The sequence below is a fragment of the Engystomops pustulosus genome, chromosome 3 (genome assembly GCF_040894005.1).
Source record: "Engystomops pustulosus chromosome 3, aEngPut4.maternal, whole genome shotgun sequence".
Taxonomy (NCBI): domain Eukaryota; kingdom Metazoa; phylum Chordata; class Amphibia; order Anura; family Leptodactylidae; genus Engystomops; species Engystomops pustulosus.
Genome location: NC_092413.1, coordinates 156148549 through 156164709, shown reverse-complemented (window position 1 = coordinate 156164709; position 16161 = coordinate 156148549). Strand labels below are relative to the sequence as shown.

The following is a 16161-nucleotide window of genomic DNA, read 5'->3' as shown; positions in this document are numbered from 1 at the left end:
AGACAGATCACATATAAAAGCTTAAGATCACCTCTGTAACCGATATACATTTTTTGATTATTATTGGCCTCCTTACAGTCAGTTCACATCTCTGTTAGGTCATCAGTTATTGTGAGCGAAAACCAGTTATAGTTGAATACACAGAACGTGTTGTGTCTTTCCAGTATACTCTACCTATGTGTACGTTTCCATGCCAAAGATGTACTTTAGTTGAAGACACAGAACAGGTTTGGTCTTTCCAGTATACTCTACCTATGTGTACGTTTCCATGCCAAAGATGTACTTTAGAAATATGCAAATGAGGCAGAAGAGCCTTGGGGGGCATTAGCACAGCACATACAACTCCACAGAAATAACAACGCCCCCTGCTACCTTACCACCACCCTGAGCCTTCACTCATCCTTCCTTCTTCAGATACTTCACTCCTGGTTCCAGCAAGATGTGGAACTGGAGCCCCCCAACACTCTGCTAACACCCCCAAAGCACTTCAACCTCTTTTGTATATTTCTAAAATTAAGTTTTGCTATGGAAGAAAAAAAATGTATTCACCTCTCTGCCTGTGCTCAGTGGCCACGTGCCTTTGTATTACACATGAACATTGAGGCCAGCAATTGGCTCAGAAGCCACATGCACAATTAGCAAGTGTAATAAGGGATAGAAGCCCTGGAGATGTTATAGCTGCAACCCGGGACCTGCAGAGTTGTGAGAACATTTAACCATACGCTGCTCCTTCCAAATGTTCCAAAATCCCTTTAACCCCTTAACGCTGAAGCCACTTTTCACCTTCCTGACACGGACCATTTTTTAAAATCTGACATGTGTCTATTTAAGTGGTTATAACTTTGGAACGCTTTAACATATCCAGTTGATTTTGAGATTGTTTTTTCGTGACACATTGTACTTCATGCTGGTTGAGAAATTTAATAAATATATTTAGTATTTATTTATGAAATAAATGGAAATTTGGCAAAAATTTTGAAAAAAACAATGTTTTCCAAATTCAAAATTTTCTACTTTTTGGAAAGTTGGTCATAGCACTAAAATAACTTGATAACTAACATTTTCCATATGTCTGCTTTAACTTGGCATCATTTTTCAAACATCTTTTCCTTTATTTTGGATGTTAGGAGGCTTATAACTTTAGGTGCAATTTTTCAGATTTTTACGAAAATCATCAAAACCTACTTTTGGAGGGTCAATTTAGTTAGAAGTGACTTTATAAGGCCCACATGACAGAAACCCCCCACAAATGACACCATTTTAGAAACTACACCCCTCAAAATATTCAAAACAACCTTTGGGAATTTTGTTAACCCTATGAGCGTTTCATGAGCGTGAAAGATAAATGAAAGTGAAATTAGAGAAATGTAATTTTATCTTAATATAGATTCATTTAACACTAAAATTTGCACCTTCACAATGGGTTAAAAAGGAAAATGCATTTTACAATGTTGAGGGCAATTCCTCTTGAGTATGCCAATACCCATTTTGTCACTGTACCCTGCTGTACGGGCACAGGGGGGCACTTGGAATGGAAAGAGCGTTGTTTCGTTTTTGCAGGGCAAATATGGCTGAAAAAGTTTACATGTGTCAGGATGCATTTGGAGAGCCATAGTGGTACCAAAACAGAGGAAAGCCCCAACATGAGACACCATTTTGGAAAGTACACCCCTTGGAGAGTTTAGCAACGTGTAATTTGTGTATTTTCCCCAATAGGTGTTTGATTCAATTAGGCCCCAAAAGGGAAAAAAGGTGAAAATTTTCTCAAAAAAGTCACTTTTACCCCAAAATTTTGTAAGCCACAAGGGATAAAAGATGAAACAACCCCATAAATGTGTAAAACTATTTCTCCTAAGCACAGAACTGCACCACTTTTGCATATAAAGTGTTGTATGGGTGCACAGTAGGGCTCAGAAGGGAAAGTGGGGCTTTGGCCTTTTAGAAGCCAGATTTGACAATCATCCTTTACATGTGTCAGGATGCATTTGGAGAGCCCTAGTGGTACCAAAACAGAGGGGAACCCCAACAAGTGTCACCATTTTGGAAAGTGCACCCTTTGGAGAATTTAGCAATGTGTAATATGTGTATTTTCCCCTACAGGTGTTTGCTTCAATTAGGTCCCTAAAAGGAAAAAGGTGAACATTTTCACAAAAAAGTCACTTTTACGGCTAATTTTTGTATCCCATAAGGCATTAAAGATGAAACAACCCCAAAAAATGTGTACTAGCATTTCTCCCGAGTATAAAATTGCCCCACACATGCAAATAAAATGTTGTATGGGTACGCAGTGAAGCTCAGAAGGGAAAGAGGGGCGTTGGCCTTTTACAAGCCAAATTTGACAGACATCCTCTACATGTGTCAGGATGCATTTAGAGAGCCGTAGTGGTACCAAAACAGAGGGGAACCCCAACAAGTATCACCATTTTGGAAAGCACACCCCATAGAGAATTTAGCAAGGTGTAATATGTGTATTTGTCCGTAAAGGTGTTTGATTTAATTAGGACTTAAATAGATAAAAGGTGAACATTTTCTTATAAAGGTCATTTTACTCCTAATTTTATATAGCCACAAGGGATAAAAAAATGGAATAACCCCTCAAAATGTGTAAACCTATTTCTCTCGAGTGTAGAAGTACCCCACATGTGTATATAAAATGTTGTATGGGCGCACAGTAAAAGGAAAGGGGAATGTTTGCCTTTTAGAAGCCAAATTTGACAGAAATGTTTGACATGCATTTGGAGAACCCTAGTGGTATAAAACAGATAAGAATCCGAAAAGTGATGCTAATCTTTGAATGCACACCCCTTAGAGAATTTTGCAATGTGTAATATATGTATTTGCCCCTACAGGTGAATGATCCAATTAGGCCCGAATCATTAAAAAGGTGAAAATTTTCCTATAAATGTCACTTTACCCCTAATTTATGTATGCCACAAGGGATAATATATTAAATAACCCCAAAAAAGGTGTAAAACTATTTCTCCCGAGTGTAGAAGTACCCCACATGTGCCTATAAAATGCTTTATAGGCGCACAGTAGAGGAAAAGAGGGATGTTTGTCTTTTAGAGGCCAAATTTGTAAGAAATCCTTCACATGTGTCAGGATACATTTGGAGAGCCGTAGTGGTACCAAAACAGAGGAAAACCCGAAAAGTGACCCTAATTGTTGAATGTACACCCCTTGGGGAATATAGCAAGGTGTAATATGTGGTGTAGTGTAATACATGTGGTGAAATGAGCATTTTGAACATATAGGTGGTTTCCAAATATGATGTGCAACGGAGTCCAAGATGGAAATTGCAATTATTTCTGGAAAGTTCAGTGCCCATTATGTGGCGCCCCTTATGAAATAATGGAGGGGTATAGGGAGCAACGGGACATAACAGTTGTTACAATTATTCATTTTACCGAAATTAATTCACAATAGGTTGGGCGTGAATTGTGAATGTCTAGTGTATAAGGAGGTAGAATATACCAGGGGACCAACTAAACTTTTGTCACTCTGGAGTTGTCGCAGGTCTCTTAGTACATAGTGTCCATCCTAACTTCTCTTTTGGAACAGACTCTTTATTGAGTCCTACCATTAGAAGCAGCAGAATTCACCGGGAAAATGCTGTCCTGGCAAAACACAGGAACATCTAAACCAGAGGTACTGGGGCTCCGTCCTTCTTGTCCCAATATTAGTTTCCTAATATCTTCCTCTTGAAAACGGAGAAATGATACGGCAGGACGTGCACATTGGAACAGCTCGTAGGAGTTGTACAGCATAATCTGTACAATGTACACGGCCCGCACTTTTGTACCAAATCTTCGTTTTAGTAGGGAAATTATCACCAAGTGTTGCTTTTATTCACCCTAGCGATGCCCATTGTGACGAATATTGCTGCTTTTGGCTGGACCAAATCGACCAGCAAATAGCGGCAAACATGGACAGAGGGGGGCAACAAAACCCCTCTGGACCGCAAGGCAAAATTGGTGGCTGTCAGGAACAGCCGCCACCCTGCCCCGATCACCGTGTCTATAGACATGGTGACCGGTATTGCTGACGTCATAAGTAAATTCGCTGCTATTGACTCGTCTGAATTGATGAGCCAGTAGCAGCGATAATAAACTGGGGGTGTGTGGGGGGGACGTAACCCTTCTGGTCCATGGGGCAGGATGGATGGCTGTCAGGAACAACCACCGTCTTACCCAGATCAGTGAACAGCCGCCGTCTTACCCTGACCGGTGTTGGAAAGTCACTACCCGCCGCACCGTTCTATAACAACGCTCGTTGGGAATAGGCTATACAATATTTATTTATTTTTTAAGCAATTTAGACAAATAAGGGCTTATTTTTTGCGAGACGAGATGCACTGTAAAAAAAAACTTAATTTTAGTGGGTTTTTAGCTTATTGAAGAAATTTTATTAACTTTTTACGTGTGGAGGAAAATAAAATCATCAATTCTTGTTTTGGATTTTTAGCATTTTTTTGGGGGGTTGTTCAGTGTAGCATAACAATAATATATTATCTTTATTCTACGGATCACTACGATTACGGTGATACCTCATTTATATAGTTTTATTTTTATTTGTCCAATTTTATTGAAGGAAAACTAGAATAGAAAAAATTGCATTTGTTTTAGTATTGCCATTTTTATAGCGGCATAATTATAGTATTTTTTAGTTGACGGAGCTGGTTGTAAGCTTATTTTTTGCGTGACAAGTTGCTCTTTTCATTGGTATCATTTTGGTGCTTGTAACTTTTTCGGATCACTTTTTAGAACATTTTTTGTAAAGCAATTTGATAAAAAGTTTTAATTTTTGGCAAGTTTTTGTTTTTTTTTTTTTTTACCACGTTCACCGAGCGGGTCCAATTATGATTAGGATTTATTGTACAGATTGTTACGGACGCGGCGATACCAAATAAGTGGGGTTTTTTCGTGATTTAGTGTTTTTTATACTTTATTACTTGTGTAAAGGGAAATGTGGTGTTTGGGGGGACTTTCACTTTCTTTTATTATTTATTTTTACTGTAAAAAACCTTTATTTATTTATTTTTACTTTTTTTACATTTACTGACATCTTAGCTTGAACAAGTGATCTTCTGATCACTTGTTCAAGCTATTTTACAGGTTACACAGTGCAATACAGATGTATTGCACTGTGTAATGTAAGACACTGAGCATGCTGCGCATGCCCAGTGTCTTACAGCCGGGTCCTGCCAGGAGGCAGGGACCCGGCACCGAGAGGAGGATCGCGCAGTCCCGGGGCTGCGATCGGAGGAGCGGACCCCCCCGGTAAGCGCCGCGGGGGGGTCCGATTCACATTTAAATATCTTTAAATGCCTCTAACACACCGCGGTCAGCGCGACCGCGGCGTGTTAGGGGTTAACACCCGCGATCGGAGAAATCTCCGATCGCGGGTGTTAGAGGCGGGTGTCAGCTATAACATATAGCCGACACCCGCAGCTTCTGGCCCCGGCTCCGTTCAGGAGCCGGGGCCAGAAGCTTGACGTAATAGTACTGCATTTTGCGGGAACGCACCTCCCGCGATGCAGTACTATTACGTCAAATGTCGGGAAGGGGTTAAATGAGCTCTAGATGACAGTGGGTTTTTTTCTATTTTGGAGGAGAGGAAGAGAGATCCCTCACAAGCAGGGTCCTCTACTTGTCCTCTCCAGGATCCTCTTTTCTGTGGTACATATTTTGTATTTGTTTTTATGTAGTGTATAAACACCCCTTTGTTCATGTAAGCCACCATGGAATTAATTGTATTAATTATAATCAATGGTAATCACTTTCTAATACAGTATGCTAAACAATAGAATATTAATTACCATTGAGAAAAGATGTATATTGTGATCAATCATAATAAGCTTGGATTTAGAACATGTTCCATCGACCGAGCATTTCAAGTAAGTCACGTTGCCCTCATTCACAAGTTCTCCAGATACTTGGAAGACTCTGTCACTGATCTGCAACACAAACACAATAAAAGATTGGCGATATCATGAAATCCATAGCTATGAATGCCATCTGCATACAGCAACGGAGTAGAAAGCAGAAAGCTCTATCATTGTTGTAATGGTAGATCTGAGTTACTAACGCTTAGCTGCCGCTTTCAGTAACCTAACCTGACCACTACACAAAGAACAGAGGGTTCAGGGTTCTGTTCCATTCTCTGATGAGATCTGATGGATCTATGGGGATGCTGGGTGTTTAAAGAGTACCCATATGAGGATTGGCTATTGAATATTTTCAGAATTCGGCTGCATTTACACAAACGTATGCCCACCTGGCTGCAGCCGGGCAGGCGTACGGGAGCCGCACTGGGGAAACCCTCCCCTCAACAATTGAAAATAATGTTGCAGAGCCATAAATATGGCCGAAGATAGAACTTTATCTTTTTGTGGCTACAGAACAGTCCGGTGACCACACGGTGTGCTCAGTGGACCAATCCATTCGGCTATTGTCGTCTATGAGGGGGCATATCTACGGCCAAACGTTCATGTAAATGTAGGCTTAAAGGAACACCCCAGTCACAGGTGATTCAGTGATTTATACTTTGTGCAGGGCCTGAAGGACAAGGACTCAAGGTTCTAGGAATACAATAATCATGCTCCTCCCTTCAGGCCCTGCGCCATGCCTTATTCAATGAAACATCTTTGACTGGAGTGTTCCTTTAAATATCCTTTGCTTTCCTTAGTAAATTTGTGCATGTTCAATTTTTTCTCATGACGACTCCAGAATTACCCTGGTTAGACTCGTTAAATCTTCCTCTTATTGTTTTTATTGGGGACAGATGCTTCATTCCGTACACTACGGTGCGTTTTCACACTTTCCGTTTTTAAGATCCAGTTTTTGCCAGGAGTGGAGTTTAAAAAAAAAAAAAAAAAAAAAAAAGAGGAGAAGAATCTTTTCCCATTCAACCATTATGATCCACAACTGCATTTGGCTTCCAAAACGGCATCTGAAAAACTGAATGTGTGACTGGAAACTGAAAAAAGTCATTGCAGAGTCCAATTTCACAGCTGCAAATAAAGAGTACTTATAACTGCCAGCAGGTGGCCACACACAAAACAGAAAAGAGAGTTGTGCAGTTACCTGTATACCATATGATCCATCCTGATTATATGTTATTTTCATATCCACTTCTGTAAAACATAATATATATATAATTTAAAAAACAATCTGAGAGATTAACACAAAGGAGAACAACCTTCAGTCCATGGCACCATGAAGCATGATCTAAAAGGGGTGAAATGGTAACAAAAATAGAAATATTAAAGTACAACTGTAAAGTATAAAAACTTTTGCCTAGCTGTGCACTAAGCCAAAATAAGCAATTCTCTAATTTTGGGTTCATTCACACGGCCATCCACGGGAACATACATGCGGCCGCAAATCTGCGGCTGTATATACGTCCCCATAGACGGCAATGGCCGCACGGTGGCGGTGCGGTGCCACACATGTGTGGCACTGTTACGCGACGTACACCAGGAAAAGATAGAGCATGTTCTATCTTTTCCCTGGTGTGCGGCCGTGCGCCGCTGTTTCCTATGGAGGGAGGAGGGGCCACCTCCTCTCCAACAGACGACGGGCATACTGTGTGTGAATACACCCTTACACTCATTAGCTATCTGCAGCAGTTTGTCAGCTAACAGGCTGGAAGCTAGCAGTTACTTTATCTCTTAGGCTGTCTGGCAACCAAGCCAGACAGGAAGGAAAGGAGGGTGGGGGGAGGGGTCTCTAGCACATGCCCGGTCCTGGCAACTACAGGACCAGCTGTAATGTCATAATCCTGTGACTGATCACATGCTTCAGGATATCCAATTAAATACCAGGAATGGCATGTAGCAGGGCTGTTTGTCTTTGACTATAGTAGAAGTGTGTGCATGTATAAAAGTTTGTGGGCAAAAATAAAGACAGAGCTCAGGCTCCCCATCAGTTCTAATGACTGGCATAACATCCTGCACACACAGCACAGTATACATACAGTGCAACCTCTTTGAGCAGATCTATTTATACAGGCCAAAAAATAAAAAAAATCAGTGATTGAATAAAAAAACTTTTAGGGAGGTGGTCCTTTTAGAGAGGTGGTCTTCTGGAGAGGTTTCCCTATATGTGTGTATACATATATTTTGAAAGCTAAAGAAGATATGACAAATTACTTCTCGCCCAAACATTCCCGTGTATATTTGGCTGAGAATACTAAAGAAACGGAAAAGAAGAGTAAAATGTCACCTGCAAGTAATAAAAAACTTCAAGGGAATACAGGCGTGAAAAATGTAGTTGAAGAAGATGGAGATCAGTCCCCACCCCACTCGAGGATGATGGATGCAATGGAGGTTCAAGGAATGGTGGAAACATCAATGGAAAAATTATTAAATAAATTACATTTGAACATCAAGCAAGATTTGGAAAATCAAACAAAAGAACTAAGGAAAGAAATCACGGCCCTTGGTGAGCGGACATCCCAGGTGGAAAATCAACTCTCAGTCATGGCGGACATATGTAACTCCCTAATAGACATCGCCGGCCAGTTGCAAGAAACTATTTACAACAAACAAAATTGATGGATCTGGAAGATCGTTCCCGCAGGAACAATCTACGTTTTAGAGGGATTATGGAATCAGTAACAGACACGGAGCTGCTTAACTTTGTATGGGATTTGATGTCTTCAGTTCTGCCAGAAGCTACGGACTCTGAGTTAATGATCGATAGAATCCATAGGATTAAAAAACCACGGAATGCGCCAGCAGAGGCGCCAAGAGATATCATTGCTAGAATTCACTACTACCATATTAAGGAGGACTTTGTTAAAACTTTCAGGAGAAGAGATTCTATACCGGAGAAGTTTAAAAATATTAAGGTGTTTCAAGATGTCTGTCCAACAACACTCTCCAAAAGAGGAGAATTCAACACGATAACAATTCTACAAAAAAAAGATATAAGTCTTAATGGGAACCCCCATTCATATCGAATATTTCAGAAGGATTCTGAGACTTTTTTTTGCAATACAATTTATGATGCAGAGAAGCTGTTCCTGGCATGGGGTTGGCTTAAAGAAGCTGAGCTCCATAAACCAAATGTGCCATTACTACCAAAAAAACTCCCAGTTGAATGGCAGAAAGTATGATGGACTGTCCTGCTGATTGGCTTCTCCCGGCCAGGTGTCAGATAGCTGTTTCTGATCCTGGCTATGGATTGGTCCCACAGCCCCCTATCGGTGGTCGCTAGATGTAGAAGTATTTTTTTTGTTTTTAATTTTCTCCTCGTGCTTTTTATCTATTCTTTCTTCACTGCTTATATTATATCCTCTAGAAAGTTTACGTCAATAAAAATTGGTGTCATCCTGTTGTCTATAATAAGAAAGGGACTATTGGCGAGTGAGATTAGGTGGGTGGTATATTAAAATACAAATAAATGATAATGGGAACGGATAGCTTGCATATTCTTAGTTGGAATGTATGTGGCCTAAATCTACCAGTCAAAAGACACACAGTTTGGAAAGAGGTTAAAAGAAATAACTGTGATCTAGTACTTCTACTGGAAACGCACCTGCTAGAAAAGGACAACTATAGATTTACTGACCCCCAGTTCCCGGTAATATTTTTCGGGGCAAATGAAGAAAAAAAAAAAGGGGGGGGGAGTATTAATTGCCATAAATAAAAAAGTTAAATTTAGACTGATTAACAATATTAGTGATATAGAAGGCAGATACATTATTCTAGAGTGTGAAATTTTTGGTGAACTATTTACCATAGTAAATATTCATGCTCCGAATGTGGGCCAGAAAAAGTTTGTATCAAAAGTACTAAATAAAATAACAGACACCCTTAGGGGGAATTTAAAGTGAATCGAACACCCCCCCCCCCCCCCGCGGCGCTTACCGGGGGGGTCCGCATGCACAGTGTGTTACATTACACAGTGTAATACATCTTTATTACACTGTGTAATGTGAAGAATAGCTTGAACAAGCGATCCGTGGATCGCTTCTTCAAGCTTACCTGTAAAAGTAAATAAAAAAAGTTAAAAACATTAAATAAAAACATTTTTGAATAAAAATAATTAATTAAATAAAGTTAAAGTCCCCTAAACACAAATATTCCCTATACACATGCAATAAAGGGAGAAAAACACAAAATCGCCAAAAAAACCCCACATATTTGGTATCGTCGCGTCCGTAACAATCCGTACAATAACTCAGAAACATTATTGGACCCGCTCTGTGAACGCTGTAAAAACAAAACCCGAAAAACACGCCAAAAATGTTAATTTTTCATAAAATCTCTGCACAAAAATGTTCTAAAAAGTGATCAAAAAAAGTTATGTGCGCCAAAATGGTACTACTCAAAAGAACAACTCAACACGTAAAAAATAAGTCCTAAACTAGCTCTGTCAACCAAAAAATATTAAAGTTACGCCTCCAAAAAGATGGCGATGCAAAAACAAATGAGATTTCCTCTATATTAGTTTTTATCCAGTAAAATTGTAAAAATAAATGAAAAACTATATAAATGAGGTATCACTGTAATCATAGTGACCTATAGAATAAAGATAATATAGTATTTTTAGTGTACGGTGTACGACCCCCAAAATATACAAAAAGAAAGGAAACCAAAATTGACCATTTTCTTTTCACCCATACATTCAAGAGTTAATAAAACCTCATCAATAAGCTAATGACCCACTAAAATGAAGTATTTGTAAAGTGCATCTCATGTCGCAAAAAATAAGCCCCTATATGTCCAAATTGCCCAAAAAATAAAGATTGTATAGCCAATAAAAAGTGACAATGCATAATCTGCTCTGAATGGCGCAGCTTCTCTTTGATGCCCTGGCGTGTGCCCATACAGCAGGTTACCACCACATATGGGGGATTTTTATACGCGGGAGGGATAGGGTATCAGATTTTGTGGAGCGTTTTGGTATTTTATCCACTGAAAATTTGTACATTTTTTTAAAAACACATTAATTTAGCCAAAAAAATTTCCCTTTCAAAATTGCATCCGATTTTGTTTTAACCCCTGTAAAACAATTAAAGGGTTAACAAACTTCATAAAAGTTGTTTTACGTACGTTGAAGGGTGTCGTTTCTATAATGGGGTAATTTATGGGGTTTTACTTTTATTTAGGCCTCTCAAAGTGATTTGAAACCAGAGCAGGTCCCTCAATAGCAGGATTTTGCGTTTTTTATGAAAATGTGAAAAATCGCACCTAACGTTCAAAGCCTCATAACATCCTACAAAAATAAGAGTATGCATAAAAAACCATGTCCACATAAAGAAGACATTCGGTGAATGTTAGTTATTAAGTATTTTTGCGGTTATGACTATGTATGGAAAAAGTAGAACATTTTGAAGTTTGAAAATCAAGAATTTTTCCAAATTTTCACCAAATATCTGATTTTCTCATAAATAAATGCAAAACATACCACCAAAATTTTTCAACTAACATGAAGTACAATGTGTCACGAGAAAACTATTTTAAAATCACTTGGATATGTTAAAGCGTTCCGAAGTTATAACCACTTATAGTGACACAGGGCAGATTTGAAAAAATGGGCCGTGTCAGGAAGGTGAAAAGTGGCTTCAGCGTTAAGGGGTTAAATTCTGGCCAAAATAAGATCTTGGATGCAGAATTTATGCTGGGAGAAGTTAAATTGGCCATTGAAAGATTGAAAAAAGGGAAATCCACGGGCCCCCATGTATTTTCGAACGGCTATTATATTGAAATGAAAGATACATTGGCGCCCCACCTCACTATTTTGTTCAATACATTTAGGGCAGGGGAGAAAATACCGGAAGAAATGTTACTGGCAAAAGTAGTTACTATACATAAAGAAAATAAAGATCCAACTCGCCCTGACAATTATAGACCAATATCCCTTTTAAATAGTGATCTAAAAAATTTTTCATCCATAATAGCCACCAGACTGACCCTAGTTTTAAATACTTTGATAAATTTGGATCAAGTAGGTTTTATGCCTAGAAAACAAACTAGGGATGCTACACGCAGAATAATCAATTTAATACAACTGGTGGGGCTCCAGGGATCCCCATGTGCAGTCCTGTCAATAGATGCTGAAAAAGCATTTGACAGGGTGCACTGGGGGTTCCTGGAAGCGTTCCTGATCCAGGTTGGCTTTTCTTCCAGATTTTTGGGATTGATAATGTCCCTATACTCTAACCCAAAGGCATATGTTTCTGGAATGGGGCATATCTCAAAAAGGTTCTCCATAACAAACGGAGTTAGGCAGGGATGCCCTCTATATCCATTGATTTTCAACTTAATGAAGGAACCCCTAGCCCAGGCCATAAGAAGAAATCCAGACATCCATGGGATCAAAAGCAAGGAGTCAGAGCATGTAATAGGTTTATATGCTGATGACATAATTATTACTTGTCTAGACCCACTTTCTTCCCTAGAAGAGGTAAGGAAAATTAATACTAAATACTCTAGCTTATCCTACTATAAAATAAATGAAACAAAAAGTAATATTTTTTTAATAAATGAAACTAGAGAGCTGAAACAAAAGATCAGTTCTAAGTTTTCCTTTGCATGGACAAGTAGCGGCACAAAGTATTTGGGAATTATGCTAGGCCCTACTTTGGAAGTAATTATTAATTTAAATAGTACGAATTTAATAGACAAATTAAAAACCTTGATTAAAAAACTCCCAAAATCATTATCATGGCTGGAAAGAATAAGTGCCATTAAAAGTAATCTACTTCCTATAATCCTTTATTACTTTCGATGTATTCCCCTATCATTTTCGGAATTTTCTCTCAAGAAAATCCAGAAGATTTTGACCCAATTTGTCTGGAACAATAAACCTGCAAGAGTCTCCAGTCAAACATTATATGCTAATAGATGGTAGGGCGGTGCAGGCCTCCCAAATATATTTATATATCATCAAGCGATAATCTTGGAGGCATGCAAGAGATGTTGGTCAGAGAGCCTTTCGGAAAACTGGATGCAGACAGAGGTGGAGTTTGCGATTTAAAGAAAGGACATACCCATCTTCTCGATACTACCAGATTGATGCTTACGGTATGGATTAAATTCTGCACAATACAGCAGAAGATCAAAAAATATTTAATACTGGAACCATCAGACTTGAGATTGGCCATTCTGAGTGCCTGTATAATTGACATAAATTTAAACATCTGGAAAAGGCAGGGGATTTCATCATTAGCTGATATTTGGATTGAAGATGGCTTATGTACGTTTGATCTTATAACGGGAAAAATTTCATATACCAGCAACTGAATTTATGGTGTATGAAAAATTGAAATCCTTTTTAAGATCGGTCAGAAATGTTATGGGCAATGGAATTAATGAGTCAAACCCATCCAGATTTTTTAGATTTTTGACATCAAAAGTTAAATACAAAGGCGGTATTTCACCAGCATATTCAGAATTTACTGAGACCACTAGCAAAGGAAAACTTGGATATATGAACAAATGGGAGCAGGAAATTGGGAGATCTTTCTGACCAATCTGACTTATGTTGGAGACACTGTGGAAAAAAAACAACCCTATACCATATACTATGGTCATGCCCGAAGCTAAGTAGCTACTGGACGGATAATAGAATTGGTAGCTGGGGTTTCCCTTGGACTCTCACCAGATTGGGCACTTTTGAATATTGTTTCAAGGGACTTACTAAAAAAAAACACAAATATAAATGGGTTATTAATAGCAGCTAGAGTTATACTGGTTAAAAAATGGAAGGATGAAGCTAGCCCAACGATTACTGAAATGATTTCTTTAGTTAATTCCACATGGAGAATGGAAAAATGTCTTGGGCAACAAGGTATTATAAAGATCAATGATTTAGATGAATTGTGGAAGCCATGGCCAGGCTATGAAAGGAATACTGCCTAAAATCTCATTCATATTTTATGATGACACTAGAGAGTTAATTAAAAAAAAATATATATATGCTTTTTTTTCCTCTCTCTTTTCTCTTCTTTTTGTTTTTCTTTAATCTTTTACTCCCTTCCTTCTTCTTTTCTCTTCTTACATCTTCTACCTCTTACACGGTGCAATGAATATTGTACAAAATGTGCATGATATGCAACAATTGAAATGCAATTGCGGTTTACCTTTTGTTCAGCTTTAATATTGGAACTATATATGTGTGTATTTTTTAAAAACAAAACTAAAAATAAAATAAAAATAAAAAAAAACATATGCACACATACTATGATGCTGCCATGTGTTCATCTATTTATTCCCATGTAGCTGTAGGTGGACATGCTTTAGTGTGCGTTCACACATGGCAGTAATCCATGCATTTTCAAACACATCAGAACAGCTTAGAATAGGACATTACCTGATTACATAGCTATAAATATTGCGTTAACAAACATGTGTTAGCATTGTGTTAACAAAATGTATGCATTAGCGTTATGTTAACAACTATGTAATCAGGTAAATCTCCTTTTCTCAGCTGTTCTGATGCGTTTGAAAACACATTGGTTACTGCCATATGTGAGCACACCCTTAACCCCTTAAGGACGGAGGGTTTTTCGGCTAATTTCTCGCTCTCCAACTTCAAAAATCCATAACTTTTTCATTTTTACGTGTACAGACCTGTGTGAGGGCTTATTTTGTGCGTAACAAATTTAACTTTCCCGTAATGTTATTTATTTTAACATGCCGTGTACTGCGAAGCTGAAAAAAAATTCCAAATGTGGAAAAATTGAAAAAAAAACGCACGTGCGTCACGTTCTTGTGGGCTCAGTTTTTACGACTTTCACTCTTCGCTCCAAATAACACACCTACTTTATTCTTTGGTTCGGTGTGATCGCGGTGATACCAAATTTATATAGGTTTTATTGTGTTTTAATACATTTTCAAAAATTAAACGAATGTGTACAAAAAAGAAAAAAAAAATTTTGCCATCTTCTGACGCTAATAACTTTTTCATACTTTGGCGCACGGAAATGTGTGAGGGGTCATTTTTTGCGAAATGAGGCGACGTTTTCATTGCTACCATTTTGAGGTCTGTGCGACATTTTGATCATTTTTTATGTTATGTAAAAAGGTGTAAAAGTCGCATTTCGGACATTTGGGCGCCATTTCCCGCCTCGGAGGTCACCGCCGGCCGTAACCGTTTTTATATTTTGATAGATCGGGCATTTTGGGACGCGGCGATACCTAATATGTCTGTGATTTTTACTGTTTGTTATGTTTTATATCCATTCTAGGGAAAGGGGGGTGATTTGAACTTTTAATATTTTATTAATTTTTTTTATTTTTTAAACTTTTTTTTTTCACTATTTTTTAGACCATCTAGGGTACATTAACCCTAGATGGTCAGATCGCTCCTACCATATACTGCAATACTACAGTATTGCAATATATGGCGTTTTTGCAGGTCATACATTACAATGAGCCACTGGCTCATTGTAACAAACCTGCATAAACCATGTAGCCTCGTGTCAAAAGAAGACCCGAGGCTACCATGGTAACCGATCGCCGCCCCCCGATGACGTTCGGGGGCGTGGCGATCGAAAAAAAGATGGCAAGCACCGACCGCGGTTATTAGCGGTGGGGGTTTTGTGCAAAATGCAAAAACCCCCACCTCTGTATGAAGAGGACTCAGCCCGTGAGCCCTCTTCATACATCCCTTACACCTCTGCGCCGTAGAGCTACGGCGCAGAGCGTTAAGGGGTTAATATATCTTTATCTTTGTGATGTAGTAGATGACTGTGGGATGCAGAGCTCCAGTGCTCTGTGTCTCCCTGTCTTGCTCTGCTCTAGATCTCTGTACAAGCAGTAACACTGATTCTGTATCCTGATTGGCTGAGCTGTTTGTGCACATTTTGTAAAAGAAAGCAGCCATGTTTTCAAAAGACCAAGACAACCCACCAATGGACTTTCATAGTGCAAAGATAGTCATCAACAGAACTGCTAAACCACATGCAAGCCACTTACTATTTTCTCCATCCATTAAGGAAAGGTTCCTGGTATACAGTACATTTAGACGTCTACCGCTGCTGGATGCAAACGGAGAGAACTTATCTACATAAGAAAATGGGAAATATTAATTAGTATTCAGCCACTGATCCAGAAGTACTGGTCATTCATGATCCATCACATGAAGATTCTTACCAACTAAAGTGTATGAAAACTGCAAAATCTGCCAAACCCCAATGTCATGTCAG

At 38.8% G+C, this 16161-nt stretch overlaps 1 protein-coding gene across 2 annotated transcripts in view; it reads right to left on the bottom strand.

The window, feature by feature from the left end:
- Positions 1–16161, bottom strand: part of MCCC1 (methylcrotonyl-CoA carboxylase subunit 1) — a 41309-nt gene that overhangs the window by 1910 nt on the left and 23238 nt on the right. For both annotated transcript variants that reach the window (XM_072142730.1, XM_072142731.1), the window contains exons 14-16: positions 15932–16018; positions 7086–7135; positions 5819–5956 (exon numbers count right to left, since the gene is read on the bottom strand). In XM_072142730.1, the coding sequence (XP_071998831.1) occupies positions 5819–5956; positions 7086–7135; positions 15932–16018 (275 nt within the window). The remainder of the gene's footprint in view (positions 1–5818; positions 5957–7085; positions 7136–15931; positions 16019–16161) is intronic.